This window comes from Zonotrichia albicollis, chromosome 16 (assembly GCF_047830755.1).
Source record: "Zonotrichia albicollis isolate bZonAlb1 chromosome 16, bZonAlb1.hap1, whole genome shotgun sequence".
In the NCBI taxonomy this organism is placed as follows: Eukaryota; Metazoa; Chordata; class Aves; order Passeriformes; family Passerellidae; genus Zonotrichia; species Zonotrichia albicollis.
In genome coordinates this window covers 13,283,617-13,300,385 of record NC_133834.1, presented here as the reverse complement: position 1 = coordinate 13,300,385, position 16,769 = coordinate 13,283,617, and the positions used below count along the sequence as shown (strand labels likewise).

Here is a 16,769-nt window from a genome sequence, read left to right as displayed (position 1 = left end):
TTTCAATAGATGTAATTATTGAAATGTTCTGATCCCCTGTTAGATCAATCTAGCAGTGTCCTCATTCAAGGGGAAAAACTATCCTGTTTTATGGCTGACTGCATCAGCACAGAAATGCAGCACTTTATGATCCTACAGGAGTTCCACAGGCAGCCAGGCCATAATGGCCAATTAAACTGGTTTTACAGCTGCTCACTGGGAACTCAGGGAAGGTTATCTTTTTCCTTTCAGGAATGTGTCCTGCATTCCTGCACCCACTCCCTTCCCTCACCTGTAGCTCTCTTGTCATGTTTGCATCCCCTGCTTTTCCTCTGGGTACATCCATATTGCTTTTTTTTGGCCTCAGAGATGTTGTTATTGGGAAGGCAACAGGATGGAAGCTATAAAAACTTGTAAGGCTTAAACAGTGTGTGTTCAGGAGTGAAGAACCAGAGACTTTCATGCTTGGAAGGGAAGGAGTGATTGGTTTAGTCTGGGAGCAGAGGAAAATGAAAATCAGTATTCAAGGAGAACTGACAGGCTGAAAATGAGGAAGAGGGATGAAACTGAAACTTCTTACTTTCACAAAAAGCTTCTTAGTTTTCACAAAAAGAAGCAAAGAACAGAGAGTCTCTGAAAGACTCCATGAGATGGACAAGTTAGAGAACAGAATGGAGATGGATTGTGTCTCATCTTCTGTATTTTCTTTGAAGATAATGGTATTTTTGTCAAGAGGGAGAAAAGGTTATATTGAAATGGCAAAGAGAACAGAAAGAACATTAGTTCTAACTTCAATGGAATAAAAAAACCCCAGGTATTGGTGAGTGCCACAGAGAAGGAGAACATAGAGATGAAGTTGTGAGTGGCAGAATTGTGTCTGAGATGAAGGCCTGCTGTTTAAAGGCTAGTTAAGTGTTGGAATAGGCTATCAAGGCAGATTAGTTGAAAACTGTTAAAACCAGATTTCCTCACAATGGTGTAGGTTATTTTATATTCTTCAGAGAGGGACTGGATGATTTTTTTTTCTGGCATTTCTGTAACTCTCTAACTCTTTTTAACTCTGGTGGCTTTGATCTGGGTGGTTGTTCACTGTGGAACATGTCGTGAAAGTGCTGAATCTTAGGGATGAAAAGCAAAATGTGCCTCTGGAATTTATATCCTGATCAAATATAATTGTACTTAATCTGGGCTTTTCCCCTCAAGCTTTTCTAAATAATCAAACCTTGTCAGACAAAGTGATAGCAGTGTCTAGCAGGGTTTCCTGTCCTTTAAAAAAATCTTATCTATTACACCGTGTTTCTTAGTCATTTCAGCTTTAGATTAAAAAGCAGTCAAAAGCACATACTGACACAGGGTTTAATTGTTTTCATCTGTCTATTGATTAAGTGTTCAAATGTCAGAGTCCCAGAGCTGTGATATCTAATGCTTAAAAGCTTGACTGAAATCTTCCTACCTTTATTTTTGTAGGACCTTGATGTTGGAGCAAAGAAGGTGAAGTTGTATGTTGATGAGAACCTTGTGTTTGATGGTGAATTAGAGAGAGGCTCTGGAGATCTCCTTGCTGACCAGAGCACCACAATTGACCTCACAGATCACAAGCCAGATAGCTCAGCCTCTCCCTCAGCTGAGAGGAAGGAAGGAAATGCACCTGCAGCTCCAGACAAGAAAGCAGACCTACTTTTAAAATGCTCAGAATCAAACAGTGCTTCACTGAACTGGACAGCTCTGCCAGAAGAAAATCTTCTTGAGCCTAAGATGAACTCAATCAGCTTTACAAAGAAAAATTTATCACAGTTAGAGGATGATCTAAAAGTGCCCCCATCTCAGGTTTGTATAAAAGATGCCAAAGAGGAGGAAGCAGCAGTTGCAGAGCACGTTCAGTCTGATGATGAGCTTTGTTTGAGTGAGCAAATGGAAAGGTTAACAGGAAGAAAACTGACTGATTCTGCAGGTGCAATTCCTTCTTGGTTGCAGTCATCTTCCCAGGTAGCACAGAACAATCAAGACACTCCCAGTAGGCAGAAGCCTCCTTGGCTTGCTACAGACCAGAATTTCAACTCAAGATTTCAAACACAGCCAGATGAAATCATGAAAAACTTCTCAGATCTGATAAATGAGGATGTCAAATGTCAGAGGCATGAACTGGGAAGACCCAATAGTAGAAATGCAACTGGAGATGGGAGATCACAAACGCTGACCAGAAAGGATGCTGATGTGGACTTGGACATTTTTGACTCCTTTTCTAACAAAAACTGCAGCTTGCAGTACCCTGTGAGTGGAAGGAGAAGTGTCATGTGTGGTAAAAAGCTGGGATTAAACACTACAAATCTTGGAGAAGATGATTCTGCTCTCAAAGGTAAGAGTCACAATAGCAGCCTTAGTCCAAGGCTGATGTGTTCTCCATTTTGCAGAGACACAAACTCATTTTAGGTGAAAGGGACTTCTTGAGACTCCTGGAAGTTTAGACAGGGAATATTACTTTGGCTATTTGTGATATTTTCCTCATGAGAATACTCAGTCTGTCTCCTACACCTGATATGAAACACTCTTCAGAAAAATTTACATTCTGATTTAGGGGCTTTTAATTTATTTGGAGCAGCTGGAAGATGAAATTTCAGTAAATTACATTCTAAAAATTGACAGTCCTGTAGACAGCAAATGTTTGCTAATATCAATTAAAATCTGCAGAGAGATAAAGAAGATTACATCCCAAATTTGCAGAGTTTATTTGTGTAGTAGCTTTGTGTCTTTCTTGGTAAGAATAGATGCTCAATATATTTATTCAGAGTGAATGGAAAATTACCCTTATTTTTCTTCTCCTCTCATAATTTTATAAACCTCTCCCTCAGACATCTGGCTTATTTGTGAAGAGTTTTCTAATAAATTAGCTGTTGTCTGCTCTGTGCTGTTGATTATCCTTGTCCTCCTTCCCCAGACCTCCTGCTGGAGGTGGATCCAGCTTTGTGCAGTTGTGTTCTGCCTCTGGCAGGACCAGCTGTGTGTCCCCAGGGAACAGCAGGAGAACTTCCCAAGCTCCCCTTTATCCCAACATCTGGCAATCCATGGCTAGGAATTTTTCAGGGTATGAGATATTTTTGTCTTTAACAAGTGTAAATAACAGAAAAGTAGAATTTCTTACCCACAAGCTCTCCTTTGGCTCTCTTTCACCCAATTTGCCTTTGCTTGGGGTATATGTTTGTCTTCCATTTTCAGTTTCAAGCCATGTCACTCTGACTCCTGGGTTTTGGACCCTTCATGCTCCTTCCTTGGCATTCTGTAATCCCTCAGCATTCGGTATCTTGTCTCAAATGAAGATTTAATACAAGAACAACAAGACCCAGAGAATTGGAATAAGATGTTACAAAGCTGCAAATTGAAATTTTGAGAGTGATTGAACATCAGAACAATTTACATAAAAATGTATCTTGCTGTATATTGAATTTGGGTGTTTACATGCAAGTAAGGGTGACAAGGGACAGCAAATTCACCTAAATGAAGGAGTGTCAGTTCAAATTCTACAGCTGGTACTGCAGGGCTTTTTCAGACAAAGGTAAAATGGTTCTTTCTAAACTTAGAATGTCTGAATTTTTCCTTGTCTGACCCTCTGTGGAGAAAACAGCAATTTCATCAGTGTGTCTGAAGTTATACCTCGAAGAAGAGAAGAACAGAGGAGTTTGGAATAGGTGCCACCTGCCCTTCACCCACTCCACTCCCTGCAGCCCCATTTACTGTTTCACACATTTCACAGTATCTGTTACATGAAAACTTTCATGTTGTTAAAACTGTAAATAAATCCCACCTTGAGAAGTTCTGTTCAGTTGTGAAAATGGAGATAAATTAGGAATTTCAATGCAAACTACAAGATGAGGGTTATAATTTTTCAATGTAAATTTTCTCTGATTTTGCTCAGAGCAGGTTGTCCTGTGGTGCTTTAAGCTCCTGATGTGTTTTAGTCCCTGCAGCTTTTGTTCTCTCTGCTGTGTGTGCAGGGTAAAGCCATCTTCAAATGGAGCTGAGAGAGCTTTAACAACAGGAAAACCTTTAAAATATTTCCCTGAGAGGGCTGGATTTTAATTGGCCTGGGGCTAAGAGAAGGGCAGTGGAGGGTGGGACAAAGGGAAGGCTCAGAGGCTCCTGTGGATGTCACAGCATGGCTTTGGTCACTAAATGCTTCACAAGAACAACAGGAATTAGTAACAGCACGTACAGGCTTGGCTGGAGTTAATGTTGCTGTAAAAACATCAATTTTTCTTTGATAACCAGTTTAATGTGCAAAGGAAATGGTGGGAGTACGCTGATAAAATTTGCAAATAACATATAATTTGGTTTATTATGAGTTAAGGAGATTGAAGAACTGCACAGAACGATGAACTTGAGGACTGGAGCAATGGAATGCAATTCAGTAGAATGCTTGCAGGCTCATCTAGGGACTAATAACCAAAAATTAAGTTGTAAGCTGAGTAATCATCAATTGCAAATGACCGAGGAAGAGAAGACTCATGGTTGAGTAGCTGATGGCAGATTGAGTGAAATGCTGGGGTGAGCAGTGATTGGAGCAGTGCACTCCCAGGATGGATCAGCAGAGGCATTTTGGCTACTTGGGAAACCTCAATATCTCCACACAGGCACTTGTGAGAGACCTCACTTGGAAAACTGCAGCTCTGATCATCCATTTTCAGGAAAGCTGATTACCAAGTGGAACAGATACAGAGGAGAGCTTTTAGAATGATTTGGGAAATGAAGCATGTGATTGCAGCATGGAAATATGATTGCTGTTTATAACTGCAGGGAGCAAAAAAAGAGATTAACACAACAGAGGGAGAAGAAAGGTGCTTTTTTCTGTGTAGTCTTGTCCCAAAATGTAGTTTTCTAAAGTTCTATGTGTGACCATCAGAAGCTGAATTGGAGGTTCAAGACACTCCTGAACCCACAAAAAAGTTGGATGTTTGAGGTGTCATTAATAAATAATGCATTTTATATTCTTAAAGAATATAAATACAATAAAAAAAATAGAAAAAGCCACACCCTATAAACCTTCAGCCATTGCTGTCTGCTTTTAGGCCACATCTGCTTTCCTTTGAGAGCTCCACTTCTCTTGTTACCACTCCTTAAAGTAGCTCACAAACCTTTTAAATTCCCGTTGCACTGCCCTAGAAGGGGTTCAGGATTGTAACCTCTGGACTGTTGAAAGTATTTCATATTTGTAAAGAAATGGGAAAAACTCTCCCAAACTAGGAAAGTCAGTGGATGGTAAATACTCCTCTGTACTCTGCTCATCCCAAAATTTTCAAGCTTTGACATTTTCAAGGGGTAAATATTTGTACAATGCCTTGTCCAGGTGACTTGTGAGTATTGTTGGGGATCAGCCACCTCTTGGTAGTGGTGTGAGCAAGAAAGTGACTTAAAATTGTCTGATATTCTCTGAAATATGAACCTTTCCTTCATGTGTGCCTTTTCCTTGTGGTGTAAGGAGGAGTGCCAGGTTGGTCTCCAGCCTTTCATTCTGCAAGACAACCCTTTTCCAGGTAGTTTCCCATCTGCTTTGAAATTCTTAATTTTATCTCACGTGTCCCCACTGTAAGTGGTTATTTGCCATAGATAGATTAGGAACATTGCCTCTTTCCAGTATTTCCAAAAACACAGTTAAAAGTTAGTCTTGAGCAGTCTTTTGGGAAAATTTTGTTTTGCATTTCACAGCAATTGGCATTTATTCTTGATAACCATTTGTTTTAGTATCCACCCAAGGACACTGTACAGAAGTAAAATCTGGCCCACGGGCCTGTAATTGTTCAGTACTCCACTTCCTTTTCTTCATTTATTTGAAGAAAATACATGAGTGACTACTTTATTGAAAACCTTGGTTATTATCTGTTCTTAATTGTTTTGAGATGGAAATGAAGCAGTTCCCCAGTGCAGCCACAAGGAGAAGATGCTTTGCTCCCACTGGGTCCCTCTGATTTGCTGCCCTCCCATTGTTGCATTCCCATTGTATATCTTGTAATTATTCTCTTTCTACATCTCACATGTGCTGAAAAATAGGAAAAATATTTGGACATTACCTGCCTAGAATGCAGTGCTCACCTCATCCTCTCTGTCTGCTGAACCTACTCCTTTTCCCACCACTTTTCTTTATAGATCTGTGGCTCATTTTGTGAGGAAGAACCAGCTTTTCTTTGTAATGCTTTACATGCACCAGTTCAGCCATTTCCAGCTGTATGAAAGACCTGCAGAAATGCAGAGGGATGATTTAAACTCTTGTGACAGCCACACAATATGTATCACTGAGCAAAATTCTCAATTTCTTTAAGGGCTGAGCCTCAAACTTAGTTGCAGTTTGTACCATGGCAGGAGTTCTGCTCCTCCATAGGTAAAAGTGATTTTGTTCATTGTGTTTGAGTGGGGAGGGGGAACTGGGACATGTAGTCTTTGTGACAGAAATGCAAAATAAAAGTGCTGCAGTCAGAGAATTTCCCAGTGAGGGACACAGCATCATTCTGCAAAGTCAATGTTGGAGTGGTTTACTCCCTGTTTGTACATTAAATGCCTTTGTAATGTTGTTTTCAGATGAAGATATTCCCATCAAGGACGTAGCAACCTCTAGAATGAAGTGGTGCACTGAGCAAGAACACACTCTGCAGGAGTCCTGGAACTCCTTGGTGAAATTTAATTATTCCCACCGTGGTCGGATCTCAAACATGGATTTTCAAGGGGATATTTTTGATGAGTTCCTCCATCAGCAGAAAATCAACCGGCCTGGAGAAAATCAGAGAAAAGAGGGACTACAAACACTCCCAAAGAAGCAAGAGGAAGAAAATTCTGTGGAGATCCAGGATGGAAGTGATTTTAAAATCCCAGTTTTACCTTATGGGCAGCACTTGGTGATAGACATCCGAACAACGTGGGGAGACAGACATTATGTTGGTCTTAATGGAATTGAAATTTTTAGTTCTAAAGGAGAGCCTGTTCAGATTGCAAAAATAGCAGCTGAACCACCTGACATAAATATTTTGCCAGCTTATGGAAATGATCCCAGGGTGGTAACCAACCTGATAGATGGGGTGAATCGGACCCAGGATGATATGCACCTCTGGCTGGCACCATTCACCCCTGGAAAAGCTCACTTTGTCTTCATTGACTTTGTGGATTCCTGTCAGGTAGCCATGATTAGGATCTGGAATTACAACAAATCCCGAATCCACTCCTTCAGAGGTGTGAAAGACATCATCATGGTGCTGGATGAGCAGTGCATCTTCAAAGGAGAGATTGCCAAAGCCTCAGGAACCTTGTCTGGAGGTAGGCTATCATTTCTGATTTTCCTTGTGGAAACAACAGTACAATACAAGCAAAATACATTTAGCTTGTTTGTTATCATTTTCCACTTCAAAGCAAGCTGGCACTTTGTTTGGTGTTTAATTTAAAAGCATAATGCAAAGCCCATTAATGCATTCTTCACTGATACTGGGGATTTTAGCAGCATGCAGAGCTAATCTCCATTTTTACTATGTTTTAGCAACCAGTCTGTGTTTCAATCCCATCAGATAGGCACTAGAAATTTCAAAGTTGCAGCTTTTTGCTTGTTTTCACTTACATGGTCTTTTGGAAAAGGTGATTGGGAAGCTTTTCTCCCCATTTGCTTTTCTATGTATCTGAAATCTGACTGAATTCTCTAGTGAATTCTCTAATTTTCCATTAGAGAAATGGAATTTCCATTGAAATGAATGACCATTAGAGAAATCGTCCAGAGAGTTTCTGAGTAGCCCAAAAGCTTCAGGAGCAGTTCATGGTCCTTTGACAGGAGTTTCCAGCAGGGTGTTAGAGAATCCATTAGAGAATTGAAATTCTCTAATTTTCCCTCTGAATTCTCTAATTTTGCATTGTGCAGTATAAGTTTGAGAATGAAACATTAATTATAGATATAGTCAATATCAATTGGCCATATATTATCTTTAAACACTGCTGCAAATTAAAAGCAAAGAAGGGCCAAAAATAATTTTTCTCATTATTTTCTTTTTGCATTATTTCTCCATTTAATTCTGTGTGTTGCCTTCAGCTCCAGAGCACTTTGGGGACACCATATTGTTCACTACTGATGATGATATTCTTGAAGCCATTTACTACTATGATGAGACATATGATGGAGAAATGGGAGATTCCAGCTCCCTGAGATATGAGGAAGAGCTGAAGAGGCCAACAACTGCAGACAGGGAGGGAGATGAGAGACCTTTTACACAAGCAGGGTTGAGAACAGAGGAGCAACAGGTGGGGGCCTCTATGTATAAAACTCTCTGTAAATGTCTGTTTGAAATATGGAAGTAATAGCCACATTTCCAGGCTGGAATAAAACTGCAGAAGAACTAACACAATTATTACTGTTTTAAAGATATTTTTTCACCATATCAATAATTTATGCTATTTTTTGTAGCCCTAAAGGTCCTCCAAGTTGTGGTTTCCCTGATTAATTAATAAGCTTATTTCTTTATTACTTGGAGAGGGACTAGGGGGAGTTCTTTATGATTTGGGTACTCCTGAAGGTTTCTGGTCTGTCAGTGATTTTTCCCACACAGTTACTCCTGTCATGAGTAGCTGTGCTCCCTGGCACTCCAAACCAAAGGTTTTTCCATATTTTCTATATTGTTGGTTTTTTCCTCCACAAATTAAGGATGTTAAACAAGAAGGATCTCTTTCTCTCAACCCTCCCCTTATTTTTCCTCTTTTTATTTATTTTTTTTTTGACTAGCATAATCACAGCTTTGGGTGCATTTTGCATCATAAAACCTCTTCTTTTCTAGTCCATGCAGAAGGCATTTCCCTCCTTGAAGGAAGGCTGTATTTCCAAGCACTTGAGCTCTTTCTTGCCTTTTGCCATCCCAGCCCAGCAGTCCAGATCCCACAGGATTTTCTCTAGATGGTGTGTGGCATTTTTTACCTGTTTTCCTTAAAATTTTCTACTTTCTCAGACTCTTCCTGAGCACCCTCAGTGAGCTTGTCTTTTTCTAGGGTTCACACTCTTACTTGTGGGTGTGTCAGGAGATCCAAAATCAATCCAAATTCCAGCTGCTCCAGCCAAGATTTGTGGTTCCTAATGAACCTCCTGTGGCTGCCAAACCTTCCCCTTCTGTCTTGTCCTCTTTTTCTTGTGGCTCACAAGACAAAAGGAGATCCAGTGCTGTTGGAATTTGATCTCGCTGTTAAGACCAGAGTCAGTGGCTTTAACCCTTGCACTTCTGCAGGAATTTCGATCCCAGCTTTACATGCAGTTGCTGAAATTGCTCGGAGCTTTGCACAGTGCAGAGTTTCATGAAGACAAACTGAAGCTGACCTTTCTTTCCCTGATCACCTGTTTATTGTGAGCATTCACCAGGACCTCTCCCATGGCAGAAGCCTGGCCCTGGGCTATCAGGTCCTTGCTCAGACACAGGCCCTGCTTTTTTCATTTTGCTGCTCAGCTCTGATGCCCTCCACACACCCTGCTGTACCTCTGAAACTGCTGCATCAGCAGAGGAATAACACTGCTGTTGTGACTGAGCCATTGATCTCCCTGTCACTGGGTGTTTGCTGGTACCACCAGGATTTCTGTAGGGGGATGTTTATGCTACCAGAATGATACAGATCCACTGCACAATTTGTCTTCCCCAGCCTAACCTTGTCAGACCAGTATTGACCAGTTTGAGCAGCCCTGCTGTTGTTCATTCCCCTTTACATTCATTCCCTGTTGCACATTCAGTAGATGAAATGGTGGGTTTTACTAAAAACTTTCCAAAAGCTCTTACAAAAGTGTGTTGCTTTTCTGTCAGTGTGTTATCCATGGCCATCTGTCTGTCCATGAATTCAGGAATCCTTAACATGTTGATTTTATAACAGATCAGACCTGTGGCCACTGCACTTGATTCAACTCTGGGGCCAGCAGTGGCTGCTGAGAGAGCAAGAAAGAGCAGCACAAACACAGAGTACTCTTTCTCTGAAACACTCATTCAGCCCTCAGAAATGTGTCTCACAAGGACTTTTTAACTTAACCTCTGTGTTTAATATCCTGCCACTGATTTTTATTGCATTAATTCATCCACCAGCTTTTTGAACCCACGTGCACTTTTAAAATTTACAGTGCTCCGTGGCAAATTTCCCAGCTGAACCTGCATGGCACAAAGAACCTCCTTCTGTTTGTTGCTGGCTTCATTTAATGATCTCTGGGTTTTGTGTTGGAAGAAACTAAACAATTATTCCCCACTCCCTTCTTCAAGCCACTCAAGAGATTTATACCCCTGTGTTAGTCTTCTAAATCTTTTCCAGAGTGGCTGCTCCTAGGAAGGTGTTGAACATTTGGTCAAGTGTAAGATCATGGTAATACTTTCTACTTTTTATTGCTTTTCCAATATCTCCTGTATTATGGTGGTGTTTTGTTTTAGCCATAAGAATTTAAGAACACAGGTAGGACAATGCCCACTAGCAGAAGTAGTTAAAATAGTAGAAAATGAGACCATATCTGGAAGAAAATGTATTATCACCAGGAAGGGATCTGAGTAGATAAGAAAGGGAGAAAAGAGGGGATAAGGTGCCTTGGCACAAATGGTTTATGCTCTGCTAGGGAGAGCATTATTTTGCAATCAGTAAACCCAGTGTCCATGAGTTTTGATTTTCAGTAAAGATGCAAATTTTAATTCCCAGGCTGGTGTTTGAGAATTGCTGTGAGGAACAGAGCTGGCTTGTGAGAGAGGTACCTACCCCAGTGGGAGGGATTTTGCACTGTGGGTTCTGTGGGTTTATTTCAGAGCCCATTTCTTGTTCAGTCTCAGCTGAATTACTTTGATTCCCCCAGGGACATTTGCTGCCACATGAAGGATATTGCAGTCTGGGAGCCCATGAGATCCTGGGGATCAGTGGTTAAATTGCAGGGATCTAAGGGAACAAGGAGACAAGTGTTGACAAGTCTTTATTTATTTTACTTAGGCACAGTGTAGATCCATTTGATGTATTGTGGCTGACAGGAAGTTTATTTCTAATGATGAATTAAAGAGAAAGAGTCTGGACTTCTAATTTCCTGTTTGGCCTTTTGACTACTAATGAGGATTGAGCTGATGTTTATATAGAGCTACTTATAAAAATGCCAAGATTTCATTCTAATCTACTATTATTTATTTTGGAGCCAATACTGGTATCTGTGAAGTTAAGATTGTTTTCTCTGTTTTACATTTGTCCACAGAGAGCAGAATTTGCCATTTTATCCCACTTACTCAGTGAAGTGAATTCTATCTGCAATCCTTTGCCATTTTTGTCTTTACTACCCTGATTGCCCCAGTGTGATCAGCAAATTTTGTCATCTGTTTCTTCACTTTTCTGAACAGCATAGGCAATTTTTAATTAGCATTGCTAGAGCACAAGCACAAGCTTTTGGACAAGTTTGCTTGTTTGTTCTGCCTCTTAATTCCTGAGAAGAAATTGTGGTGGCACTCTCTGGTCTTGACTTCCTTCCAGACTCCTTGTGTCTGCAACAGATTTGCAACATATTGCAAATACAGCATATTATCACTTGCTGATGGCAGTCAGCAGGGAAATAAGTGTTATTTAAGGATTTCAGCCTCTTTCAGGAGAGGTAGCTCACCCTATGGAGTCTCCCTTGTCACATTTCTGTATGCACCAAGCTAAAACCCTGCCCTAATAGTCTGGGTTTTCTAAGAACCCACCTGATATTTTACATTTTGGGTCATGTTTTCCATTTTTTGCAGGACAGCCTGGGTGGGGAGGAAGAGGGGAGATTGATATGCAAAAAGAAACAGGTACAAATAGAACTTTTATACAAATATGGATTTTATAAGCAGTCAGTGGAATACTGAACCTGTTCCTTGACTTTCTTTATAGGTTCAGGAGCCAGACCCTGTCTCTGAGTGCACACCAAATGAAACAGGAATATTTACTGGGAAATGTAAGTTCTTACATTCACTTCTTGCTGTACCAGCCTTCCCCCAAACATGTTATCAAGGATGATCTGATTTGTCAGAGCTGTAGAGCACTTTGTGACAGATGCCAGGTCTAGAATAAAGAAGAGAATTGAATATTTAAGGCAGAAGCTTTGTTTGCTATGGCATTTACAACATTATATTGCAACAGTTGGCTTTTAATCTCAGAAAAACAACATTAGCCATTTGCCTAGTCCCTGAATGGGAGTTCTAATAGCTGTGTCCCTTACCCAGTAATTCTCTCCCAATCCTTTGTATTTGTGTAGACTGACTGAATTTTTTAGATTGGATTGACAATAGAAACCCTGGAGTAAAGCTAGATCAGAGTGTTATATCCCTGCTTAAGCACCTGATTTATTATCCTGTACCAAACCAGCTCTCTGTGGGCCTTTCAGCTGTTGCTATCCAGAGATTTTCTGGATAGCCCAAAAGCTTCAGGAGCTGTTCCTGGTCCTTTGACAAGAGTTTCCAGCATGATGTTAGGAAATATTTTTACCCTGAGAGGATTGAGAGGGGTTGGGATCTGCCAGCCTTGGGGACAGGAAAACATCCCTTGGATGCTGGACTTGTGCTGAGCTTGGAGCTGGATTGGGCCCCTCCAGAGGTTCCTTTTCCCTGTGCCATCCTCAGACTGGAATCCTAAACTCTGGGGAATATTAAATCTGTGTGGATGGCTGCTTTGCACTGGAGAACAGGCTGGTTCTGCTCCGGCCTGAGCACTTTTATTCTCAGCACTGGCCTGGGGACTGGTATCTGCTGTCAGTGTAGCCAGAGCTCCAGGTTTGTCAGCTGAAAGCTGTTTTATTTCTTTGTGTCCCTGCAAATGCTGATGAAATCTCACTCCCAAGTGAATCTCTGTGTGTATCAAGACTTGCTCGTGGTTTTTAGGGGTAACTGGGCTGGAGGGTTTAAGAGGTTTAATGCTTGTTTGTTTTATAAGCATAAATTATGAGTACTGATGCTTCTTTACACGTTACCCACCCTGATTATTTGTGGGCTTCTATGTCTGTGAAATGAAAGTATTTCTAATTTACAGGGATGGATTTTTATGGAACCTGATCAGATTGGAATTTTACTTGTTATATCTGTACATGCTATTTCTGTCTTTTCAGTAAGGCATAAAACAGGTGGAACAGGAGATTCACATTCAGTCATTTGTCCATCCAGCTTTTTTTTCCTGTTTATTTTCTGGAGATACAGCCTAATCAATATTTGTGCTTTTCACTGATGCTGTCCCATGAAAATTCTTCCATATGTCCAGTTCTGACGTGAAGAAAATAACTTAAAAACATTAGTAAACCACATTTTTCTTTGCTTTAACTAGGAGTAGGTGTTTTCTAAAAATATATGGATTTCTGAAAGGCTGGATTTAAATGAATCTATACAGTCATTTAGCTGGTGAAAGATGATGGATAGACTTCAGACTAATGGGTCTTCTCTGCATCTGCATAATCACAAAATCTGTCATGTAACTGCTTAAATGTGTCACTGCCTGGCTGGCAGGGTGCAGTCCCACTAATGAGGCACTTGGGAACGTGCTTGATCAGCAGTTGTGGAATTTCAAGTGAACAGGGTGTTGGTGGCACATTAAAGGGCTCTGACACAGATTGAAAGGAGCTGCTGTTACATGGAGGTGGACAAACAGAGCAGGAAAAATCCAATTCCTGCATTTAAAGTGATTTAATCTATACAAAATATCCATGCTGCTAATCACTGGAGTTTGCACTCGTGTTTACATTGGTTTATCACCACAAACCAGTACGTTTCCAGAGGCATTAAATCTTTATTCCTTTATGTAGGCCTGCAACTGAACTTCACCATGACCTGGGGAGACTCTCATTACCTGGGGCTGACAGGACTTGAAGTGATAGGAAAGGATGGTCAAGCATTAAAAATCAATGCAGAACAGATTTCTGCTTCACCCCAAGACTTAAATGATCTTCCAGAGTGCACAGGAGATTCCAGAACATTAGAAAAGTAAGTAACCAAAGATTTGGGATGCATTTTACATCACATTTTCTGAAGTGACACATTTCTATAAACTTATGTTAACACATGTTAATGTGAACATGATTTTTATCCCATCACTGCTCATTCTTGGAATTCACAGGCTGTCCAGGAACAGCTTGTTGTAGAAACATGAATGAGATGTTTCCAAAAGATGGTGTTTGAGCTGGGAGATGGGAACATGCCTGCTTGGTTTTTCTGCCAAGGACTTTCCAGGAAGGAATGTGGGTGTTCTGTAGCATCTGTCTGTGCATATTGAGTGATATTTATGCAGGATTTCTGGATAATTTCAAGGAAAAATTGCACGTTTGCAAAGAGTGAGGATGTGTTGTGGAATTGCACAAATAGGTGCCAATCTTTTGGCCAATTTGCAGCACTTTTTTTTGGCAAATCTAATGAAGTTTTATTCATTGACAAGTGTATTTCCTCAGATTAACTTGTGCATCTAAATGGCAGCAGTATAGAAATGATAGGCTGTAGATCTGGAGAGGACTTGGCATTTTGGATGTTATTGAAGCTGCATCCTGTTGTTTCTGAGTCATCTCTCCATTTTAAAGGGTATTTTTGGTTGTAATCCTGTCTTGCTGGCATGTTTATGGCCTGTGACCAGGTTTTGAATTAGGACTTGTCTTTTCAAAGGTTCTGGAGTCTTCCTTAGAATGTTGTATTTATCTCCATGCACACTAACTCCATTTGTAATTTCTGCTAATCTGACTAATGCAGATATCAACCTGACTTGTGTGTGATTCCTTGTTCCTTCTGCCATCTTGTATGAAAATCTCCTCTGTAGACGGTTGAAATAAGAAATCTTCCCTGTGATGAGCAGATTCTGCTGGGGGAGTCTCTCCAGACCCCACCCTGATGGACTCAGATGCAAAGAATTCATTTCCCTTTTGTTGGTGCCTTCTCTCTGAATGCTCCTTTTGCAGCCTAGTGATATGTTGATCCTACAGAATTTCTGGCAAGCTTTCTGCCCCTGATGTATTTGAGGGATTTTATTTATTGTATCTTTTGCTTGCTAGCCTTCAGACTCTTTTTTTGGCCTGTGCGTACGCATTTAACCTTCCAGAGTTTATGAGTCTATCAATTTAGAGCTTTTTTCATCATGAATTTTGCTGAAAGATGGCCCACAATAACTTTGTTTATCCTGCTACTGAGCCAGGCTGGCTTTGAGTTTTCAAGTCCTCCTTCTTTCTAACATCTTTCTTAGTAAGTGGGTTATATTTTTAATTTTTATTTTATTTTTTTACATTCTTGATTGTTTTGCTGGAGAACTTTTTTGGGCACAAGAAATAGAGGCTCTTTTGGCTCTTTGGATATTGCTGCAAGCATGTTGAATTTGAGTACATTGCAGTGCTCTCAACTGTGGCATTTGGAATAAGTCCCATGTACTATTCAAGACCAAATCAAGAATTATCTCTTCTCTCATGGACTCCCTAATCAGTTCCTCTGTGAAAGAGTTATTATTCAAATCTTTTTCTTTAAGGAATTGCCAAGTCTGGCACTCATTCTTCCATTAAACTTTTAAATAAATAGTAAGTATAAACTTACTTTTTTGGCAGTGTACCAAAGTAATTACAGCGGAAAATTAATTCATATTCTCCTTTACTCCCATCTTCATATGGCACAGTTTGTGGTAGAAGAATATAATGTCAGAAAAAAGCAGATTTAACTTTATTTAGTCAGCCTGAAGCCTGTGCTGCCATGAAAAGACATTGTCCTGCTGGTTGGAAGCTTTGTAAAATAGCAGGGATGTGGCTAATTGTGTCCATGAGGGATGAGAGCAGTCCCAGGTCCTGCTCAGGGTTATCCAGCTGCCATCCAGCTCCTCCTCGGATGCAGCAGATTGTGTTGGCATAGAAACACCCTGCAGGGTGCCAATCCACTGCTTTGGGTGTGGGAATTCAGGAATTCCACTGTGCCTGCCTCTGGGTTCTGCCTTCAGCCACTCTGCTGCAAAGGCAGTTGAGCTTTCCTTTGCCTGTCCTGTTCACACTGGGAAAACCTAAAGATTTTGCTGTTTTTCCAACTAAAGAAAATACTGGGGTTTTTTTTTCTCCCTCCACTGCCTTTAGTTCAATACTTACATGCTATTTTTGATGCTTTCTGTGCTTTTAATTGCATGCACAAGGGCACGAGGAGCTCTGGAAGCTGGAAGTGGCCTCCAGAATAAAAGGAACCTTAGGAAAGTCCCTGCCTTTGATGAGAGAAGCCAGCTTTTCCCTTTGTGCAGCTAATGGACTTTTCTCTTTGTAGGTTAATAGATGGCACTAATATCACAGTGGAGGATGACCATATGTGGCTCATTCCCTTCTCTTTTGGAGAAGATCATCTGCTCACAATCCATTTTGATAAAACTGAAAGTATTGCAGGGCTTCGCTTTTGGAACTATAATAAATCTCCAGAGGATACCTACAGAGGGGTAAGTAAAAGAAAAGGAGCATTGCCAGCAAAAATATACAGCAGTGCATTGGAAAATTGGTACTGTGATGAATGAATATAGCTGCCTTAATGGAACGCCATAAATCTTTCTAGATTGTCTGAGGCTGAATTTTGTGGCAGGTATAATGCATTCCTGTCTCCACAAACAGCAGATAGTAGAAAAAAAAAGCAAGAAATGCTTTAAAGAACTCTTCACAGCTGATTTTTCTAAGAGACACATACAATAGCACATATTATTTTCAGGATATATGATTCTGAACTGGTATCCTCTCAATATCTTGTATTTGGACCTGCTGTATGATTCTGTATTTCCTGAAATGATGGGAATGATATGAGGGAAAATTTTCCAAAGAAATTCTGTTTAGTTCAGGTTCAGAAGGCCACTCACTC

The 16,769-nt window shown here is 40.5% G+C and overlaps 1 protein-coding gene across 9 annotated transcripts in view; it reads left to right on the top strand.

Annotated features, from left to right (window-relative positions):
- Positions 1-16,769, top strand: part of KATNIP (katanin interacting protein) — a 60,687-nt gene that overhangs the window by 25,331 nt on the left and 18,587 nt on the right. For 7 of the 9 annotated variants that reach the window (XM_026796475.2, XM_074552823.1, XM_074552824.1 and 4 more), the window contains exons 14-20: positions 1,447-2,335; positions 6,544-7,272; positions 8,030-8,238; positions 11,700-11,750; positions 11,833-11,896; positions 13,730-13,907; positions 16,194-16,359. In XM_026796475.2, the coding sequence (XP_026652276.2) occupies positions 1,447-2,335; positions 6,544-7,272; positions 8,030-8,238; positions 11,700-11,750; positions 11,833-11,896; positions 13,730-13,907; positions 16,194-16,359 (2,286 nt within the window). The remainder of the gene's footprint in view (positions 1-1,446; positions 2,336-6,543; positions 7,273-8,029; positions 8,239-11,699; positions 11,751-11,832; positions 11,897-13,729; positions 13,908-16,193; positions 16,360-16,769) is intronic. The other 2 variants (XM_074552826.1, XM_026796477.2) reach the window with 1 other exon arrangement.